The 21,741-nt window shown below is 51.6% G+C and overlaps 1 protein-coding gene across 3 annotated transcripts in view; it reads left to right on the forward strand.

The window, feature by feature from the left end:
- INPP5A (inositol polyphosphate-5-phosphatase A) overlaps nucleotides 1-21,741 on the forward strand; it is a 203,760-nt gene that overhangs the window by 152,519 nt on the left and 29,500 nt on the right. For all 3 annotated transcript variants that reach the window (XR_011740372.1, XM_071812282.1, XM_065843192.2), the window contains exons 10-11: nucleotides 8,637-8,732; nucleotides 9,030-9,104. Coding sequence is in view for 2 of the 3 variants with exons in the window: in XM_071812282.1 (XP_071668383.1) it covers nucleotides 8,637-8,732; nucleotides 9,030-9,104 (171 nt within the window). In the remaining variant the exon portion in view is untranslated. The remainder of the gene's footprint in view (nucleotides 1-8,636; nucleotides 8,733-9,029; nucleotides 9,105-21,741) is intronic.

Here is a 21,741-nt window from a genome sequence, read left to right on the forward strand (position 1 = left end):
GGCAGTAGGGGCTGGCTGGGTAGGAAGGGTTTCAGTAGCACTGTGGGGTCCCTGCGTTGGTCAGGTGGCCACTTTCCTGCGGGGAGCCTGTAACCAGGATTCGCTAAGTGCCGGACGAGCCAACTAACGGGGTCTCCAAGTTGTACGTTTTTGCGTAGGCACCTGATAGATAAGGGAAACCAAGCAAAGCATTATCTTGCTGCCGTATGGCTTCCAAGTTATTAAATGGCTTATCTGATAACAGTCGGTCTGACACTGGAATTTCCAGGGAATGTGCTTTTGTGTGTAGCTTTTTTCCACAGATTAGGTCAATCTTTTTTCTTAAATGCATAAATGATTGACAAATTAATTTGAGAAACTACATGTACGTTCTGGGGTTTGTTGAATTTAGCAACATTTTTGTTTATGGAAATACAGGGGAGGACACTAGTAAGCACTTTTTTTTTTACACTTTTGTGATGTAACAGAAAAAATACTAAAGATATTTAAAAGTATGGTAATTATTGAATGTATGCGCTTTGTGGTAATAGTTTTAGATACTAATAGGTTTAGAAAAAGAAGAAAACGGCAGATTAAGCACACATTGTAAGTTTTTGTGCAGGTGAGTTTAGCTGAGAGCACTGGGTGTCTCTAGAGCAGACGGTCGGTGACAGGCGCTCGGTGTGGGTGACGGGCGCTCGGTGTGGGTGACAGGCGCTCGGTGTGGGTGACGGGCGCTCGGTGTGGGTGACAGGCGCTCGGTGTGGGTGACGGGCGCTCGGTGTGGGTGACGGGCGCTCGCTGTCGGTGACGGGCGCTCGGCGGCGGTGGTGGACACTCAGCAATGTTGATGGGCGCTCAGCGGCAGTGGTGGGCGCTCGGTGTTGCTGATGGGCGCTCAGCAATGTTGGTGGGTGCTCGGTGTCATTGATGGGCGCTCGGTGTCATTGATGGGCACTCGGTGTCATTGATGGGTGCTCGGCAGCAGTGGTGGGCGCTCGGCGGCAGTGGTGGGCGCTCGCTGTTGGTGATGGGCACGCGGTGGTGGGCGCTCGATGTCATTGATGGGCCCTCGGTGTCACTGATGGGCGCTTGGCGGCGGTGGCGGGCGCTCGGTGTCGCTGATGGGCTCTCAGTGCTGTTGATGGGCGCTCGGTGCCGGGTCCCCAGCGCTGGGCAGCGCTCTCCTTGGTTTTGGGGGAAGTGGCTGCATGTTGGTTGATCAACAAGCTGATAACCGTACTTCCATATCTTGTATCGCATCGGGTGTTTTGGAGAGGAGTTTTAACCTCTGTGGTGAGTACTGCCGGTCATCTCCATTGCTGGTCATCTTCTCTTTGAAATCACAACTGTTTTATGTCAGCAGCTTTTTTGGCATTACCTGTCTGGTTTTGGATGGGTAAAAGAATTTACTTTGTTTAGCTTTGTCTCAAAAGGGAAAAGAGCAAAGATTAGAGTAAAAATTAATAGCACATCTTAAAATCCATTACAACATCTCCCTTTTTTCCGACTAAAAGTGAGCGAACAAGGCCCCTCTAGAGGAAATAAAGAAGAAGTTATTACCGCGTTCACTTTTTTGTAGAGTATGAAAAAGCTTTCTGTATGTTAAACAGTCTTGTGGACATCTGGCATGATTGGTTTTAATCTGCTGACTAAAAAGTCAGGATTAAATCTTGCTTTACACCTCTTTGTACTGCAGTCAGTAAAGTGACAGAGCTGCTCTGAAACAATGGCACTACTTATTCCACCCAATATGCCATGTGGTAGATCACCCCTTTTTCAGCGCCACTTCTCTGCAGAGACAATGCAGCATCTGGTGGGGTTTTCCTGTGTCCAAGATATGTTTTGTCAGTAATTTCACTCAGCCGCCCTGCTCAGCTCTCCCTTGGTGCTACTTTTTGAGATGGGGTTTGCCAAGCCCAGTGGCAAGAGGTCAGGAGGCCAAAGTGATGAATTTTTATGTGCCTGTTCCTTGTGTTTCTGCTCAGTCACGATTCTCCGCGCGCCGTTCTGCCTCTGAAAGGGACCCACAGTGAGCAATTTGTCCTCCTGGGCGCGCAGAAGGGGGAGGCAGATGAGTTAAAGCGCGGGTCTGCGTGCGGACAGAGGCAGCGGCAGTGTTTCCCGATGGCGGAACAGAGCGCCGCTGTCCCCGTTCAGCGCCAGAGGGGCTGGCGAGATTTGTAGCCTGTTGGCCTTCGATCAAGTGACAAATGAATGTAACAGCACTTAAAGATGCGGCAGAAAGAACAGCACTTCAGTAACCAGTCCGCAGCTGTTAGCTGTGAACGGATGTTGCGTTAACGCTTCTCAACTTGCGCTTTCCCTCTCTCTGCATAATTAGGAGCTGTCTGTATTTCTCAGCAGGTTTGAATTGTGGTTCGCTTTAGGGAGGACATTTTCTCTGTGTTTCAGAAGCTCTGTAGGATGCGTTCTGGTGGGTGCACGGGAGCGCGGTGGGAGCCGCGTCTCTGGCAGCGCATCCGTCCCGTCTCGCTGGGGCTCTGGGGAAAGCACAGCAGTGTGAGAAACTGTTACCCCTTGTTCTTGCTCTTCGTATCTCTGTAGGTGAGCGGGTGGTCATTCGTGTTCTGCTATCCCGTGAGTGCTGGTGAAAATTGTAGAATTGAGTCGTCACGTGCAAAGCAGCAGCTGACTGAGCGAACGCTGGGTTCCGGAGAAAACAGCGTTCAGGTTAGTCAGCCAGAATTAAGAAAGTCAGATTCAAACATCGGAGGTTTATAAATCGCACGCAGTGTCTAAGCAGCTGAGTTAGGTGATGCTGGGCATCACTGAATAAACAGATTGGATTTTATTCCTGGTGAACACATATCAGGTGCCACGAGGGGTTGTTTCAGTTGCCGTCGGGAGCGCGTGGTCCTGGTGAGGAGGCGCCCGGAGGCCCCGCAGCCGCGCTCTGCCGTGCTGCCACGGCACCAGCACCGGCATCGGCACCGGCACCGGCCCGCGGCCGCGCCTCCTCCCGGGAGCGTGGGGCTGGGCCTTCCGCACTGGCCTCAAGATCTTACCTGGGAGAGCCGCGGTGGCAAAGGCCTTTCGGAGTTAACTCATTATCTTCTGGAGAAGAGAATTAAAGGAGAGACCCTCGTTGCCACCAGCTGTCGGCACAGAGGGAGGCAGCGGGGACACCCAGGGGTCTCAGGGGTACCTGGGGGATCTGAGGGGCACCCCAGAGATCTCAGGGGCACCCCAGGGTCTCGGGGCAGCGGGACCACAAGGTTGGGCTCCATCCCACCCAGTGTGCAGACAGTAATTTCACTTTTTGGTCATCGGAGTGGCTTCTCATTAATACTTCTTTATATTTACTCTTTATTCAACTAACACTTAGCTCAGTGCTGAGTTAAATTCCTGCTCCCAGAAGCTTATTACGATCAAGATCATAGTAACTTCTCTGGGGCGTTATTGCTATTTCCACACAGTTAAGGTTAACACCAGTTAATATATAGTCTAAGGATCTTTTTTCAGGTAGCAGGGTATGTCCTCTCAGATGGGTTTTGATTGCTTTACACGGGGGAAATTAGATGGGTAATTTCCCTGATTGTTTGCAGCCGCTGCCTGACCCAGTGCCCCTGCAGGGCTGTGAGGAGCCAGCTGCAGCGAGCTCCTGCTTCAGTGGCAGCCCGAGTTTGAGAAGCAGAGGCAGTCCTGTAGCCACATGCACAACTCTGACCCAGAAAGTTACTATTAACCTGGTTTTTCTCACTCATCATGTGATGTGGTGAATTTGCTGTTGGTGCGTTCCCGGTATTCCCGGGACACCCCATCCACCCCCAGCCTAAGGAGCCCGAACAGCACACGTGTTCCTGTTGTTCCCAAAGCAGCAAATCTTTTACCTCGCTGATGGTTTCAAATACAATTTGCATCCATATACCAATAAAAAGGCATTTGATTATCCTAATTTAATAAGCATCAGACTGACTGGGGGTTGAGCAGCGTTTCAGGAGGATTTCACTGTCATAATTAGATGAAACGCGGACCTCTGTCTTTTCTGTCCTGCCAGAATCCGCAGGGTACAGAGCTGGAATAACACGAGATGTCTTCGATGTCACTGGTGTGGTTGCTCATACCTTGTTCCAGCTGTCTCACGCTGGCATTCCTCAGACTCTCTGCTTCTCTCCCGGCACTTGGAGCAGCAAACGCTTCTGGCTTAATCCACGTGGTTTCCTGGAAACTGCCATTGAAACTATTGCTGAACTTGTTTAATTTTAAAGGAGCAATTAATATAATCTAATCTATGTTTGTTGGGCTTTTTTTAGAATAATTCAAAGCAATAGTTACTATTGCATTAAGAAGAGTATTCAAATTGTTGGGAAGAACAATGCGCATCTTTAGAACGAGTGGACAGAGGCAACAGGACAGTTTGAGTCTGTGTGCTCGGATACCGCGTTTTCAGAAGAAGCCTTGCTGAGGAGATACCAGCCCGTGCGGCCCCGCTCTGTTGGGGCGGACGGGGGCTCCGGGGGGCGTTCAGAAAGCAGGAGCGCAAGGCCGATGGGAACCGGCGGCGGTGGTCGGAGCAGCAGGAGCCGGAGCGTTCGCAGCCGTTCAGAGCCCTGCCGCACCAAAAGCGATTACAGCTTACAGAATATTTTGTGTGTATGCTCTAGAGCACTGTGTGTTTAACGTATATAATACAGTTGTTTTAACGCCTCGATCCCTTTTTACTGTAGCTGTGCAGAAATACAGTCTAAAGCATTTCCATGTGTTGTCTGGATAGGGAGCAGATGATTTCTGCTATTCCGTGATTTATTCTGTAAATCAGAAGCCTTCCTGAGGATTGCAGGACATAGAAGAAATCCCCGGTTTGTCTCTCGTCAATACAAAAACTATCACTCCTAGCTTTACATTAGCAGTACATTCTTACTACGATCCTAGGAGATGATCAGAAGAGCTACGGGTATGTTTTATAATTCAGTACACATAAATTACCACGAAAGCTTATTTAAAAAGCACTCCAAAGCGTCAGTCTGCGTGGACAGTGAATGTGAAAATGGAATAGGACGCGTCTGTTTGCCAGGCAGAGTCCCGAGTTCTGCCCAGCTCCGAGTGCAGCTCTCCTGCAAACCCTTTAACCAAGTCTTGTTTCCAAAGAAAAGAAGATTTTTAAAAGATAACTGGGGTAGGAGGGTTTTGATGTCCGATTTCCCTCCTGTGCCTCTGTGGAAAAGCACCTTTGAGGGAATGCCCAGAAAGGACCGCTGTGTTTTCATAGCGTTTTTACTTTCTTTACCAGCAACAAAAAATCCCTTCACGAGTAGACTTGTCTAAAGAGGCACATGTTCCCAAACCTTTCTGCTTGGGTGACCACGACTTTGTAGCGATTGAAAGGAGGGGGAAAAAAGGAGTGCTCCAGCTTGTATAAGAAATGAACCTTTGCCCAATCACTTTTTGTCTGTGAATAAGGTAACGTTTTGTGCGTGTGAAATTTGAAAGCAATAAGGTATGTGGGTCCTTTCTCTGTATTGGTTCTCAAGAGTCGATCGTGGGTTTTTCTTTTAGACTGGGCCTGAAGTTGTGAGATAAAGCAGCTCAGAAAAAGAAAATGTTCTCAAGCAGATGCCTTTAAGAGACAGAAATCATGAATTTCTTGAATTGCAACCACTCCGGGGGTGGCTACAATGACTTTTTGACAGTGACAGTAACTCTGCCGTGTCTGTTCGGGCCCTTCTTTGGCCCATTCACTCTGGAAAGCTGCTTAAGCGCACTTAAGCGCATTAGCATTTGGATGCTCGGGACCGTATTGACCCTCATTTGGAAAGTTTAAATGAGTGAAAGATGGAGCGATTTGTTAGGGCTTTAGAAACCGGCTTTAGAGAGCGGCGGGTTTTCCGCTTTGGCTTGTTCGGGTGCTTGTTCTAATCTGGTGCGCTGTTTAAAGGCGACCAGACTGATTTGTGACACATGAGCCCAAAGCGCTATTTTTTGGGGCTTGACCCGATTAGCTGATCTGTGCCTTGAATTTCAATAGCGGGCTGGCAGCAGCGCTGGGAATGGCTGGCTGCGGGGTTACCCGGCATCACGCGCAGATGGCACCGCGCTGGGTCGTGTCCAGGGGCACGGGGGCACCCCGGTACCACAGGGACAGAGGATCCCGGTACCACAGGGACAGGGGCACCCCGGTACCACAGGGACAGGGGCATCCCGGTACCACAGGGACAGAGGATCCCGGTACCACAGGGACAGGGGCACCCCGGTACCACAGGGACAGATGATCCCGGTACCACAGGGACAGGGGTATCCCGGTACCACAGGGCCAGGGGCATCCCGGTATCACAGGGACAGAGGATCCCGGTATCACAGGGACAGAGGATCCCGGTACCACAGGGACAGGGGTATCCCGGTACCACAGGGCCAGGGGCATCCCGGTATCACAGGGACAGAGGATCCCGGTACCACAGGGACAGGGGTATCCCGGTACCACAGGGCCAGGGGCATCCCGGTATCACAGGGACAGAGGATCCCGGTACCACAGGGACAGGGGCACCCCGGTACCACAGGGACAGGGGCATCCTGGTACCACAGGGCCAGGGGCATCCCGGTACCACAGGGCCAGGGGCATCCCGGTACCACAGGGACAGAGGATCCCGGTACCACAGGGACAGGGGCATCCCGGTACCACAGGGACAGAGGATCCCGGTACCACAGGGACAGGGACATCCCGGTACCACAGGGACAGAGGATCCCGGTACCACAGGGACAGGGACATCCCGGTACCACAGGGACAGAGGATCCCGGTACCACAGGGACAGAGGATCCTGGTACCCCTAGGACAGGGATCCCGATACCCCAGAGACAGGGCCTCACACGGCAGCACAGGGTGCCAGGACAGGCCGGTCTGTGCTCCCGTACCCAGTACCGCCCGCAGCTCCCTGAGGTGCCGCCGTGTCCCCTCTCCGGTGAGTTTGGCTGTCCTGCAGATGGAGCCCTCGGGGAGCTCTCAGGGACCTCTCGGGGAGTCCTCGGGGAGCTGGCACCGCTTTTTGGGGAGGAACCAATCAAGAAGAATTCCTCAGGAACAGAATCCTTCGCTGAGTAAGATGGGGAGTTGGCACCTGCTCGGTTCACAGACTTGAGGAGAAAATCAGATTTGTATTTGATTTTTACTGAATCATGGTCAAGTTATCCTTTAAAAATGAAATTGCTTAGGTGGTTGGTTTTTGTTTGTACTATGGCAACACACAGCGGCCTTTGCAAAGGCTCGTTTTCTGATGTGTTTCTGTCAAATGGAGGCAAAAGTCCATTGAGAGATTGTTTCCTGTCCAGTGCTGGTAACCTCAGCTGGGGTCTCAAGTGTTTGGAAGCAGATGGATTTTTGTTTAAGTACGTATTGGGCATCTCCTTCAGAAGAAAGATCAGGAGACAGAAGTGAACTGTAGTTTCATGGCCTTGTGTCTGATAGATACTGCACTTCATTAATGAATCCAAATGTAAGTATTTCTGTTTGTGAGAGAAGGAAGCGTGTAGTAGGATGTGAAATCCTATTATCCTGTTACCACAGAACACAGTCATTTTATAAGGGAACGTTACACAGAAGGAAGATCTGTTGTGGGGCCGTTGGGAAGGGGATGCAGCAGCGCAGCCGCCGCTGTCTCTCGCCCGGGTTGTTTTCCGTGGCGCGGTTGTTCGGCTCCGGCGGCGCTGGCAGGACGGGCTGTGCCGGTGCCTGGCGCGGCGCTGGGCGGTGCGGGGCAGGGCTTGTCCGCTCTGGTGGCACCGGGCCTTCCCAGTTCCCCTTTCGGCTCTGCCCTGTGCTCCCAGCGGCCCCGGTCTGGGGAGCTGCACCCCCAGCTGTGCCCCGCGGGACCTGCGCGCACACGAGTGGGGTGTGGGACATCCCCGTGTTACAGCTCTAACAGCGAAAGCTGCGCTAGGACAGGCTCAGTGAACGTAAAGTGTGCTTTGCTAAAAGCTCCAAGTTTTCACCCGTTACAATGCAACAACGAACAACCCATTCTGTGTGATTCTCTAGGTTAACTTTGACTGTAATTGAAAGTGCGCCCCAGCCGGGCGGATGGTGGGTGAATCGAAGCCTGACACTTGCTCGGGAATTCCTACCTCGGTGCCTGATAAAGCGTTGGTCTGTAATGTGTTTTAGACATGTGGCTCTCAAAATATTGAGAGATGTGATGTCTCTTATTTAAAAGGATGATACATGAGGAATTTGCTATCTAGAGTAAACGGTGTGGAGTGTTGCTTGGACTTTTGGATTGTACTCGGTACGTGAATTTACAAGGCAGAAGTGTTTGCAAACGAGAGCTGCCCGCTGCGCTCCACCGGCGGGGCTGGGCGGCCGTTAGCGGTGGGAAGGGGCTGCCGGGGTGCTCACGAGTCCTGTGTTATCAGTGGAGGCGTGGGAAGGAACCGGTGTGCGCGGTGGCAGCTTAAATTAGTATTTACCTTATCTGATTGATACTTCCTTAATATTGCCTGTTCTCTCCAAGTGGTAATTCAGTTTATTGTTTTAAATCCGTTGTGAGTGGAAGTAACTTAAATTAGCAATGCTTGGTATTTTGACCTTCAGCAGATCATATTTTCTTGTGAGCATTGAAGACACGTAGATTGATAAAGTTCAATGAAATGTGGCCTTACATTTTGTATAAACCAGTTTCTCTTTCTCCCTTTGTGTTTTTTATTAGACGCTCTGTGCGAAGGCCACAATGCAGACCATCCGGGCGGCTGACACAAATGAAGTAGTCAAGCTAATATTTCGTGAATCTGATAATGACCGAAAGGTAAACAACTTAATGCCCTCTGTACCCGTGTCAACAGAAACGCTGTTGAATGTCCACTTTCTTTCCTACAAAGCAGGAATATAGTTGTTTCGAACTGATAATGTGAAGGGAGGGGAGGGATCCAGATTGTCACACTAATGCTCAGTTAATTGGATCTCTGTGAGTGATTGCGGGGCTGACAAGGAGCTCGGGACGCGCGGAGCCGTCCTGGAGCCTTGGCGGGCTGGGCGTCTCTGCAGGGGGCTCCGGCCGCCACGGCCGGGGGCTGCGCTGACCTTTCTCCTCTGTTCTTTTCAGGTTATGCTACAATTAGAAAAGAAGCTCTTTGACTACTTTAATCAAGATGTATTTAGAGATAACAATGGCACTGCGGTAAGTTCATTGCTAAACACTCTTGAAGGAGTAAGTTGGAAACTCACATACAAACTGCATTTCTCTGCCAGCCCTTTATCCGTATCAACCCTCTTGTCTACCAAGTGAGAAGAGATGGTTGATCTAACACAGTAACTGCTCCAAATTTCTTCCTCGCTTGGTTATTTTGTGTACAGTTTCTTAATTTTGGCATTTGTTTACCTTCTTTTTCATAGAAAAAAATGTAAATTAAATATAGGTGGCAATTCACTTTTCTTCTCTGTCCTCTGCTCTGCATTTCTTCAAGCATCCTGTTTCTTCTACTAGCTCTTCATTGTGCACCACAGTAGCTTAGGAAAAACCCTTAATGCAAAGCTGCTCTGACAATACCTGAGTCTTCTGAGTGTGCAAAGAGTACCAGGAATGCACTGACAAACAGAACAGAAAGCTCCGACCTCGCAGCAGGCAGGCGCTGTTGGGCAGCCATACAGGGCTTCCTACGGGGAAAAAGGCAGGGAACGCTAATGTTTGATTGCTAATGAGGACTGCGGTTTTTCTGTGGAGAATGGCTTTGTGTCTTAAGGTGACTTTATTTCAAAATGTAGCCACTTCATTTTGGAAAACCTCTGTATCACTGCTTGGAGCTTTCTTGGGTTCATCTGAGGTTCCTAGGAGTGATCTATCTAAAGAAAAAGCATGAAGCATCCAGAAAAACGAAGGAAATAAAAAAGAGCAGTTACACACAGGTAAAAATCAGGAATATGTGTATTGCATGTGGGAGCCGCATTGTGGGTTTGAGTGGCCGGAGCCTCTGCCCGTGGAACGGGCCCAACCTCCCGATGGGCTGAGCTCTCAGAGCTGGGCCGGTGCGCACTGACGGCGACTGTGCCGAGGGTGCTGAGGGTGCTGAGCTCCGTGAACAGCTACACGAGGCAAAGAAAACCCGGCATGTTCTGCTGAAACTGCGTGTGCCGGCTGACCAGTGAGCCAGGGTCTATTCCTCAGGGTGACTGAATTTTACCTTCCTTCCTCATACCCAAAAGAAGACACGGGATTCATGCTGTGTGTGTCAGGTTTTTGGAGAATTCCTCTGTGCCTGCCCTGGTGCCCAGCTCTTGGTTTGCCCAGGTGTGCGGCTGTCCCGTGGTGCGGCTGTCCTGCAGCGCGGGTGTCGCGCAGTGCGGGTGTCCTGCTGTGCAGCTCCACGGCATCACTGTGTTTGCAGGGCCGTGCCTAGGTCGGTGCCGGTCCCCGTGTCAGTGCCTGTCCCAGGGTCGGTGCCTGTCCCTGGGTCGGTGCCGGTCCCCGTGTCAGTGCCTGTCCCAGGGTCGGTGCCTGTCCCTGGGTCGGTGCCGGTCCCCGTGTCAGTGCCTGTCCCAGGGTCGGTGCCTGTCCCTGGGTCGGTACTTGTTCCCGTGTCGGTGCCTGTCCCTGGGTCGGTACTTGTCCCCATGTCAGTGCCTGTCCCAGGGTTGGTGCCTGTCCCAGGGTCGGTACTTGTCCCGGTGTCGGTGCCGGTCCCCGTGTCGGTGCCGGTCCCCATGTCAGTGCCTGTCCCTGGGTCGGTGCCGGTCCCAGGGTCGGTGCCTGTCCCAGGGTTGGTACTTGTCCCCGTGTCGGTGCCGGTCCCCATGTCAGTGCCTGTCCCTGGGTCGGTGCCGGTCCCAGGGTTGGTGCATGTCCCAGGGTCGGTACTTGTCCCCGTGTCGGTGCCAGTCCCAGGCTCCTCTCTCCCGGCTGTCTGTAGGGAGCAGGTGTTTGGATCAGGGCAGGGAGGACAGCCCAAGCCCGTTTCTGTTGGCTTGCACCTCGAGGTCAGTTCCATTCGAGAATCGGAGATCTCCCTCATTTCTGGAGGTCGGACGGCTCTGGTCAGTCAGGCTCACGAGGAGGGTGAAGATCGTTTCTCCTTCCAGCATCTGCTGACGTCCCCCCGCTGGTGGGACTTCTGTCCCTTCTCGCAGCGCCTTTCGTGTGTGCTCGTCACGGGTGATACCGGGGTAGGAACGTACCTTGGAAACACAGTTACTGTGAGATAAATTGGTTTGAGGTTTGTTGTTTGGTTGGTTTCTAATTTACAAGCTGAATATATCCTAGGGATATACATAATGTTTCTTTCACTGATGTTTTGCAGTTTGGGGGCCATTTAATTCAAAGTAATAACACTAATCTCAGTTCCTATTTCCATATTAATCCCATTCCTGTCCTGTGTTTTCCTCTGTGTGTATGACTGTTATAAACTGCTTAGCTTTCTGTGAGAGGACACGAGTGTCAGTAGCCTGTGCTGGCGGTGCTGCCGCGCACCGCGTGCTGGCCGTGTTCTGGATGGCTGCGGGTGACTTCGCACACGTGGACGCGCTGTGCGACCGCACGGGCAGAATCCCACTGAAGCTCGTTCCATTTTGCAATCAGCAGTCATTTCATTCGTGCATCGAGAAGTGGGAAATCTTCCAGATCAAACATGGAAGGAAAAGATAAACGATATAATGAGCCATTGGAGATAATCTAATCTTCATGGTCTAGTTAAACACACAGCACCATGATCACTAAAAACAAACTACCTATCTAAGAGGATAAATGTCTCTGTGCCAAATTCAACCCAAAAAATCCATCGCATCCTTCATCAACCGCCGGTCTTGTACCAGCCTGACAGAAATTTAATTCAAGCTGGCTCCTGAAAATAATTATTGTATTTTAAGAGTAGTAATCATTGGTCGGGACATGATTGAATGTGTCCATGCCTATTGACTTTTTCTATGATTTATAGCTTTGTTTAGTCGATATTCCCATCGAAATTGTATAATTAATTATAAGTGGGGCTGTCAGGTCTGCAGGATGGAGTGCCCTGATGAGTATTTGGGAAGATTAAATTTTCCTTAGCCGCACCGGCGCAAGGCTTGGGAATTTTCACAGCGCGGTGCCTGCTGGATAAAGATGTTTTCTGTGTGTTTAGCAGCTGCTTTAGCTCAAAATCCATTGATTTTTTCTGAGGGTATTTTTTTTATCAGTGTGGTGTCTCCTCAGCAACATTGGAATGTGTACAGATGTGACAAACCTGGCAAATATTTATTATCCACAAGCTACTTTATCATTGTCCATACACAGTTATTCCTTCTTCCTTACCTTGTAATCAACAAAAAGAATCTTAAAATATATTTATAAAAATGAGTATTTTTAATGAAAAATCTGATCTAGATACAAATGATCTGTTGAACAGAAATTCAGTTTGAAATGCATACAGCAATCTGTCAGGTCTCATTTTTCCAAACTAATCTGTAGCTCATTCCAAAGTGATCTTAGCAATTTACCTACATTTATTACCTCAAAGTGCAGCGACCGCTCCGCTCCGTTCTGTTTCGGAAAGGGACACCAGATGTGCCCAGCTGTGCAGTGACACAAAGCGAGGAAAGCTGGTTGAGAGCAGCTGCAGCAGTGCTGCAGACTCTGGATGGGCAGTTCCTGTTCCCAGCCGCCCGCCGGAGCTGGGCCGGCCCTGCTGCGGGTTTGACTTGTGCAGTTTGCCTTGGAACGTGTGACAAAAGAAAAGCCAGCCAGGATAATAACTTCATGAAAAGAGTTATAACAACGTATTGATTTGCACCAAAGAACCACAAGCTACATGCTGCTGCTTTGGTAGTCAGTTAAGTGAATACGTCGTATGGATGTAAAACCTCTTAATGACTACAGAGGAAGGATTTAATCATTAGGAATCATTTTATAAACTTGAACTACAATCAGAAATGGGAAGTGGTGCATATGTTCCTGTCTTTCATATGAGCCACATTAAAGAGTCGGTCCAGATAGAAAGGAATGTACTGTCCGGCAGGTTTTGGCCATGGCTGTGTAATGAGAGTAATCAGTGAATGAATTGTCCTGAGAGCTGATGTCGCTCCTGTTAAACCGCACTGTCTGTTCGGTCACCGCTGGCGAGGCCGGTGGCCGATCCCAGAGCCGCGGTTGCCCCGGCCGCCCGTTCCGCGGTGCCCGTGCAGCCCGGGACGCTGCGCGGGTGCAGCGTTCGTTCCAAAGCAGACTGGAGGGGCTCTAGTGGAGAAGCCCAAGGATCTCCAGCCCAGCTATTCACTAAGCTGCAGTGCTTCCATTCTTACATGAATTGTTATTATAATGGAAAAAAATAAGCAAAGAGCTTCGCGTTGCTGTTGGTGCCCCTCCCGTCCTCTCGCTGCTCAGAGCCGACAGTCACCGTCACGGAGAGCGCGTTCTCCTGCGGGTCCTGCCTGCGGAACGGGGAGATCCCTGTGCTCTGTGTCTGTGCAGCCTCGGCTGACGTGCTCGGAGAAGAAAATTATAATGTGCTATAAAAATGGATTGAGTTATAAAGACCTTATTCTTCTATGCCAAGTAATGATTTAAAGTGGCCCGTTATCACGCTAATTAACTCAGAGGTGTTACTACAAACAGTTCAGGCAAACATATTTTTAAATGATGAGTAATTTATTTGTGTTTTTTTTAATATTCCGAGGAAGTCCTGAAATGACATGCAAATTGAGAAGAAGGGTTTAGTCCGTGAGGGACCTTTATTAAGCTTTTTGTGAGAATATGTGTGCTCATGAAGGTTAAGGATCTGGCATCACTGAAAATGTATTAATCAAGAGACAAGATATAGCACAATGCACTCTTCCCAATGGCCTTGGCTCTGACCCTTTTAAAGATAATGGGAATACTGTCCACTAGGAACTAGATTAGGACGATCAAGTGCATTTCATCAGGGTTTGACTTGAACCGTGATCCCAGAGGTGAAAAGGCAGAGGTTTATCCACTGAGCCAACCAGCCCCTGTCCAGATAAAATCTTGAATATGATGTATAAGGGCAAATTAGGATAGGGAAGGAAATTGATTGCTCGGGACCATTGTTACCCGGCACTGGCCATAAGGAAACCCTGTGCATCCTGAGCTGCCTCTCCTGTTCAGCGTGGTCATCTGAGATGCCTGAATTTCATCAAGCGCTACTGTGAAAATGGCTTTGTGCTCTATTCCTTCACTCAGAACCAGTATTCTTATGCTTGGAATTGCAGTTACTTAAGTTAGTGGTTGGTTGATATGCCACTGGATAAACTGCAAAATGAGTGATGACAGAAATAGGAAATATTATCAATAAATTGTTCTCAGTAGCAAACATAGACGTAAAGCCAGATTACAAGCAGAAATCAATCCAGATGTGCCAGGTTAGCTATCTGCTGCCAGCTTCACGTTCCAAATAAATGGATTGTTCTGGTGTAGAATTTGCCCGTATCACAAAGTTACAGATTTGTCCCTGTCCTGTTCTACGCAGCTATTGCATGTCGCAGGGCTATTTCAGGTGTACTGTGCTGTGTGTCTTGTTCAAGTACAGTCTAAAGAAACGGTCCAGCGTCTGTATCCGCAGCCCTTCCCGGGCACCCCGCCTGGCCCCGCTTGGCAGATCCGGAGGAGCAGGGTGGGAATTTGAATCTCCCCTGGTAAAGAAACAGCTCCAGGTGTAGGTGTTGGGAGTTCCAGGGTGCCGGTGTCTGTGGGGGACACAAGGGCACTCCCCAGAGGCCCTGGAGCGGGACCCCGGCGTTCAGGTGCCTCCGGGTCCCGCCCGCTCCCCAGAGCGCTCAGGTCAGCCGAGTCTGCCTCGCAGGCCCGGCTCAGGGGAGGCTTCAGACCACGGGGGGGGTTTGCCCAAGTCAGAAACGTGGATCATAGTCTTTCTTCAAGAAAGCTCCATGTTTTATCACTGTATTAGTTATGTTAAAACTGTATTCCACATATTGTAATGCTGTTATCAAATTTCAGCTCACAGACCGACAGTCTGGCAGGAGAACGCATGCTGGTTTTAACTCCCTACCGCTGCAAACCCGTGTTAGGCTTCCCGGTGACAGACACACACGGTGTGGTGACGGGTCGGGGCAGGGGGTTCCCCAGCACTGGGCACTGCGGGTGCAGCTGGACAGGTGCTGGGCCAGCTTGTCTAGTCTGCGCTTGGCCAGGAAGGGTTGGACCGGGTGATCCTTGAGGTCCCTTCCAACCTGGGACTCTGTGATTCTGTGAATCCACTGGATCTGCCACGTTTTCAAGCGGAGTATTCCTAGTTAAAATCTCTTAGTTTTAATGTTAGTGTCTGCTCAGTCATTCTTGCCATTTTGAATGAGTTACATTGCAAGCTGTTGTGCACAGTTTATTAATTAATTACAATGATGTTAAAGCATCTATTCCTGTACACTTTTAAAAAGGGAGATCTGTGTGACTGCAGTTGTGCAGAGTCCATTTTTTTAAATCAAGGCAAGCACAGGAATCCCAGGAGAGTGGGTGACAAAATGCACATTTTACCCTTGGAAAGCAGTAAGAGTGCATTGGGACTGCAACAGGCCGGTAAGGTCACTGAGACCTGGCCCTTGCCAGGAGGCCCCCTTTGCTTTCACATCGTATTGATGTACTGAAGAGCAAAAAATGTTGGTTGGAGAAAGGGGGCTGGGGCGCGGGCTGCTGGGAGCCCTGGTCTGGGTGGAAATGTGGCCGTGTGTGGCATTTCAGGTGCTTCGGGCTCTTTGGGAGCTGTGGAGCGGCGCTTTGGTGCAGAACAGGAGGGACCTGGTGCGGAACACCACTTTGGTGCAGAGCGGGAGGGACGCGGTGCGGAGCAGCGCTTTGGTGCGGAGCGGGAGGGATGCGGTGCGGAGCAGCGCTTTGGTGCGGAGCGGGAGGGATGCGGTGCGGAGCAGCGCTTTGGTGCGGAGCGGGAGGGACGCGGTGCGGAGCGGGAGGGACGCGGTGCGGAGCAGCGCTTTGGTGCGGAGCGGGAGGGATGCGGTGCGGAGCAGCGCTTTGGTGCGGAGCGGGAGGGACGCGGTGCAGCGCAGCGCTTTGGTGCGGAGCAGCGCTTTGGTGTGGAGCAGCGCTTTGGTGTGGAGTGGGAGGGACGCGGTGCGGAGCAGCGCTTTGGTGTGGAGCAGCGCTTTGGTGTGGAGCAGCGCTTTGGTGCGGAGCGGGAGGGACGCGGTGCGGAGCAGCGCTTTGGTGTGGAGCAGCGCTTTGGTGTGGAGCGGGAGGGACGCGGTGCGGAGCAGCGCTTTGGTGTGGAGCAGCGCTTTGGTGCGGAGCGGGAGGGACGCGGTGCGGAGCAGCGCTTTGGTGCGGAGCGGGAGGGACGCGGTGCGGAGCAGCGCTTTGGTGCGGAGCGGGAGGGACGCGGTGCAGCGCAGCGCTTTGGTGCGGAGCAGCGCTTTGGTGTGGAGCAGCGCTTTGGTGTGGAGTGGGAGGGACGCGGTGCGGAGCAGCGCTTTGGTGTGGAGCAGCGCTTTGGTGTGGAGCAGCGCTTTGGTGCGGAGTGGGAGGGACGCGGTGCGGAGCAGTGCTTTGGTGTGGAGCAGCGCTTTGGTGTGGAGCAGCGCTTTGGTGTGGAGCAGCGCTTTGGTGTGGAGCGGGAGGGACGCGGTGCGGAGCAGCGCTTTGGTGTGGAGCAGCGCTTTGGTGCGGAGCGGGAGGGACGCGGTGCGGAGCAGCGCTTTGGTGCGGAGCGGGAGGGACGCGGTGCGGAGCAGCGCTTTGGTGCGGAGCGGGAGGGACGCGGTGCGGAGCAGCGCTTTGGTGCGGAGCGGGAGGGACGCGGTGCGGAGCAGCGCTTTGGTGCGGAGCGGGAGGGACGCGGTGCGGAGCAGCGCTTTGGTGCGGAGCGGGAGGGACGCGGTGCGGAGCAGCGCTTTGGTGCGGAGCGGGAGGGACGCGGTGCGGAGCAGCGCTTTGGTGTGGAGCGGGAGGGACGCGGTGCGGAGCAGCGCTTTGGTGCGGAGCAGCGCTTTGGTGTGGAGCAGCGCTTTGGTGCGGAGTGGGAGGGACGCGGTGCGGAGCAGTGCTTTGGTGTGGAGCGGGAGGGACGCGGTGCGGAGCAGCGCTTTGGTGCGGAGCAGCGCTTTGGTGCGGAGCAGCGCTTTGGCGCGGAGCAGATATTCAGATATACAGGTGTAGTGATGGATCATTTTACGGAGTCTTTGCTAGAGCAAGCAGCAGCTCTGAAGTGCGGCCAGAGCGGAGCGTGTACGGCGCTTTGCGCATCTCCGCGGCCGTTGTCTGCAGTCAGAACGCTGCTGGACCAGTTTAGAAGTATTTTTCTTTGACTGCAAAGCTGGATAAAATTACTGTGTTTCCAAAGTCTCTTGAAAAAAATCATGTACTACACAAGGCTGGCAAAGCAGGTTGCAGTGCCCAGCGTCCTTGTATTTTAATTCTCTAAGGTCATTTCTGTATGGTCATCTCCTCTTTTTGGTCTGAAACTTCATTTCCCTTTCACAGCTGTGAATTCTCTGGTGGGCCCTGCAGATGGATGTGATAAATGCTGCTAATATCACCTTCTGATCTACCGGTGCTCTGACTTTGCTCTGTAGGTCTTGATGAGTAATTGCCGTTGTTCTACTCCAATGACTGAATTAAGTCGCCCTGTTCTGAAGGGTTCACACGTGTGGTTTTAGCCAGGGTGGCCTGTGGCAGCAGACCGATGGACATTGACCTTCCAGAAGTGTCTCATTGCTTTAAACTGATGCAAGCAAAATTACCCGGAGCTCTTCAGCTGGCTAAAATCCTTTGATTACTGTCAGGCTACACAATAACAAAATACAGTATTCCAGACAATTATTATATTTGGTCAAAGCACATGCGGACCATGAGCTGTGGGGCCATGAGCTGCAGCCCATGCCCCAGCCCGGGTGAGTGCCATGGGAAGGACCACGCGGTACCGAGACCATCATCCAGCCCACACGGTACCGAGACCATCGTCCAGCCCACACGCTACCGAGACCATCGTCCAGCCCACGCGGTACCAAGACCATCATCCAGCCCATACAATACCGAGACCATCGTCCAGCCCACGCGGTACCGAGACCATCGTCCAGCCCACGCAGTACCGAGACCATCATCCGGCCCACACGGTACCGAGACCATCGTCCAGCCCACGCAGTACCGAGACCATCATCCAGCCCACGCAGTACCGAGACCATCATCCAGCCCATACAATACTGAGACCATCGTCCAGCCCACGCGGTACCGAGACCATCGTCCAGCCCATGCGGTACCGAGACCATCATCCAGCCCACGCGGTACCGAGACCATCATCCAGCCCATACAATACTGAGACCATCATCCAGCCCATGCGGTACCGAGACCATCATCCAGCCCATGCGGTACCGAGACCATCATCCAGCCCATGCGGTTTCTGCTCACTGAGCGGCACCGGGTCCTGCAGACAGAGCCTGCGCACAACCACGCGCCCAGGCACCAGCATTGCCTTCTCCTCACTCTTGTGCATAAATGCCCTTGGACGCTGTAGTGCTGACACGAAAAGGGAGGAAGATCAGAACTCTCCTCGGCAGCTTTTAGAGGCAACACCGCTGCCTGGAAAAACAAGAGTTTTGACATTCTCTTGGGAGGCGATGGGCACTGCAGCTGATACAGGCAACTGCCCTGAATGCTTTTAATTCTGCTCACATTAAATAGGAAATACCCTTCAGTGCAAATGCAATCGTTCTTTAGTTCTCGACAGAGAACTTCACCAACATCAAGCCAATTCCCGCTCAGGTCAATAGGAGCTTGAGTAGACAAATTGATCAAAGCGTTTGGCTCATTAAGTCTGCTAAACAGAAATAAGCAACTTTAGACTACAAAATCCTAGCAACAAATTTAAACTATTTTTAAAAATAACCCTGTGCCCTGTGGCTCCTCCCGCCGGGCCAGGCCGGTGCAGCGCCCCGCTGCATTGCTCCCCGCTGCGTTGCGCCCCGCTGCGTTGCGCCCCGCGGTGCCGCACGGCCGAGCTCCCCGGCGCGCTGGCTGCGCCTCGTGGGCTGCGGGCCGCCTGCAGCTGTGTGACTCGGGGGGATGGGCGCTGGCTTCCTTTGGGAGGTGTTGAGCAAACATTCGTGTTGGGCTGCTCACTGAACATTGTGAAGCAAATATCTTGTTGTAGTATCAGCAACTCAGTGGTTACAGCAGATAAGCACATGCACTGCGTCGTCCTTGCTATCGTTTGGGTATAAATACACTGGTGAACTGCCTGTGACATATAGTTCTGGAATTAACTTCCAGCCACAGCATTTTAAAATCTCCGTGTAATTGCTCAAATTACCCCAGCACGTCATGTAACACCTTAAAGATTTGGTTCTTAAGGATGATCTTACAATGAGTAAATTACATGGAACAATATATTGATTTTTAGGCCTTGAACTTAATTTCTTTGTCATTTTTAAGGCATTTAGAGTGGCAGATATACTCATGTTTACTGTTGCAGCAATGACCGTGTTCACAATACTGTTTAGTGTACAATATGGAAATAAGTGGGAAGTTTCTGATGAAAGTCGTCATGAATAGAGTAAGTTCAAGGTGGATTTTCTTAAATACAAGGATATATACTTTTACAGTAAAGACATTAGCCTCTGAGGTTCTGGCTGCTCCTCAGTATCATTTGGCCTACACGGATGTTCATACCCTTGTGGTGGTGCCAAGGAGCTGCAGGTGCTCTGTGCCCTGTACAACAGGTACAGGGATGCGGTGCTGAGGAGCTGCAGGTGCCCTGTACCCTGTACGGCAGACACAGGGACGCGGTGCCGAGGAGCTGCAGGCTCCCTGTGCCCTGTACGGCAGACACAGGGACGCGGTGCCGAGGAGCTGCAGGCTCCCTGTGCCCTGTACGGCAGACACAGGGATGCGGTGCCGAGGAGCTGCAGGCTCCCCGTGCCCTGTACGGCAGACACAGGGATGCGGTGCCGAGGAGCTGCAGGCTCCCCGTGCCCTGTACGGCAGACACAGGGACGCGGTGCTGAGGAGCTGCAGGCTCCCCGTGCCCTGTACGGCAGACACAGGGACGCGGTGCCGAGGAGCTGCAGGCTCCCCGTGCCCTGTACGGCAGACACAGGGACGCGGTGCCGAGGAGCTGCAGGCTCCCCGTGCCCTGTACGGCAGACACAGGGACGCGGTGCCGAGGAGCTGCAGGCTTCCCGTGCCCTGTACGGCAGACACAGGGACGCGGTGCCGAGGAGCTGCAGGCTCCCTGTGCCCTGTACGGCAGACACAGGGACGCGGTGCCGAGGAGCTGCAGGCTCCCTGTGCCCTGTACAGCAGACACAGGGACGTGGTGTCCGGTCAGGCCCGTCCTGCCTGCGCTGGGGAGGCAGCGTCTGGTGCGGTTCATGCTGGCTGCTCACCGGGCAGCTTGCATTGTGAGATCACAGGCTGAAATGAGAACCCAAGTGCTTTTAATACCAGAAAAAAGTAATAGTTAGACATGCTCTTCTACTGAAACATTAAGTGGAGTTTTCTCAACCGCACAGTCCAAATTTTCATTGTTTTTCACCCTCATCTCCCCCACTGTCTGCAGTGGTAACAGGTAAATAAAGAAAAACTGTTAGGTAGGTTCATGATATGCAGTCCTGAACACCCGAGTAACTTGTCACTGCCCTTCGTAAGAATGAGCAGGTGTCTGTTTGCGTAGTTTGTGGACACATTTGAACAGAAGGTTCAGATGCTGTAACACAACCACTTACTATCTAGGAAAATATAAATAATTTGTTGAAATAAAATAATTATTTAAAATACAAGAAATAAAGTTTGTGCAAATAATCCAGTGAAAATATTGAACTGTTTCACACGTGAGGATAAATTGTCTGCAAGAAGCATTCCCTGAATATTTCTTCTAGGCACCTGGTTGGCCTTCAAGGTCCAGCTGGGTCATTGTGAGTTTTGGCTTTGTCATTTCGGGTTGAAGATGTCCCCCCACCTGGGGCGTGGGGAGCTGCTGGCGAGCGGGCGCACACTGCGCCCTTGTTCTTGTGCCCGTCCTCTCCGTGCCCGCGTGCGCGGCTCGTCCGCAGCGCACAGGCACAGCTGAGCACGCAACTGCCGCAAACGCACACCAGAACCTGCTTTGGGTAACGGTGCACATCTGAACGCAGAGTCCTCTAGACCCCGGCCTCCCTTTACTTTGCAAATATCATCACAGCAAGAACAATCTGAATGTGTAAAATTTTGAGAGCGTGAATTGGTGTGAGAGGACAATGCATCTATTTAACATCGCCCGCCCTTGGAATGCCCATGAGTAATTTATACCATTGTGTTCTGTGGAGCATTGTTCCTTTATTCAGTCCTTGCAGTTTCACCCTTCAGAAATAACCCTCTTTCTCCTGATGCTTCCACTTTCCTGCTCTGATCTGTTTACTTGGCAACAGTAGGAAAAATGTATTTGCACTGTATTAATAGAAGCGCGTTTCAAAGAGAAGGTTTAACCGGGGACGGTAGATGATCTTCCTGTACTGGGCTCACCTTGGGCCGATCGTGTGCTTACGGTGGAGACACTTGGAGCGAGAAAGGGGCAGTAACATTTGTTTTCGGAGCCAGTCTGCATGTACGTGTTGTGGCTATACATACCTAAATATAGGATCACACTCTGGAAACATACGTGATTAACCATTTTTTCCTGACGTATGTTGAGATTATTTCAGTGAGAATAATGGCTGAACCATCCCAACATTTTTTGGATTGAGCGTATTATTAGATCCACACCATGACTCTGCACACAGATGTTTATGAATATTTATCCAAACATTGTGGGTACTCAGGCTTTGATCAGACGGTAAAACGTGTACAAAGTACCTGCAGTTATTTGTATTGCAAAATCCAACATCCCATCCCT

Source organism: Patagioenas fasciata, chromosome 8 (genome assembly GCF_037038585.1).
Source record: "Patagioenas fasciata isolate bPatFas1 chromosome 8, bPatFas1.hap1, whole genome shotgun sequence".
In the NCBI taxonomy this organism is placed as follows: Eukaryota; Metazoa; Chordata; class Aves; order Columbiformes; family Columbidae; genus Patagioenas; species Patagioenas fasciata.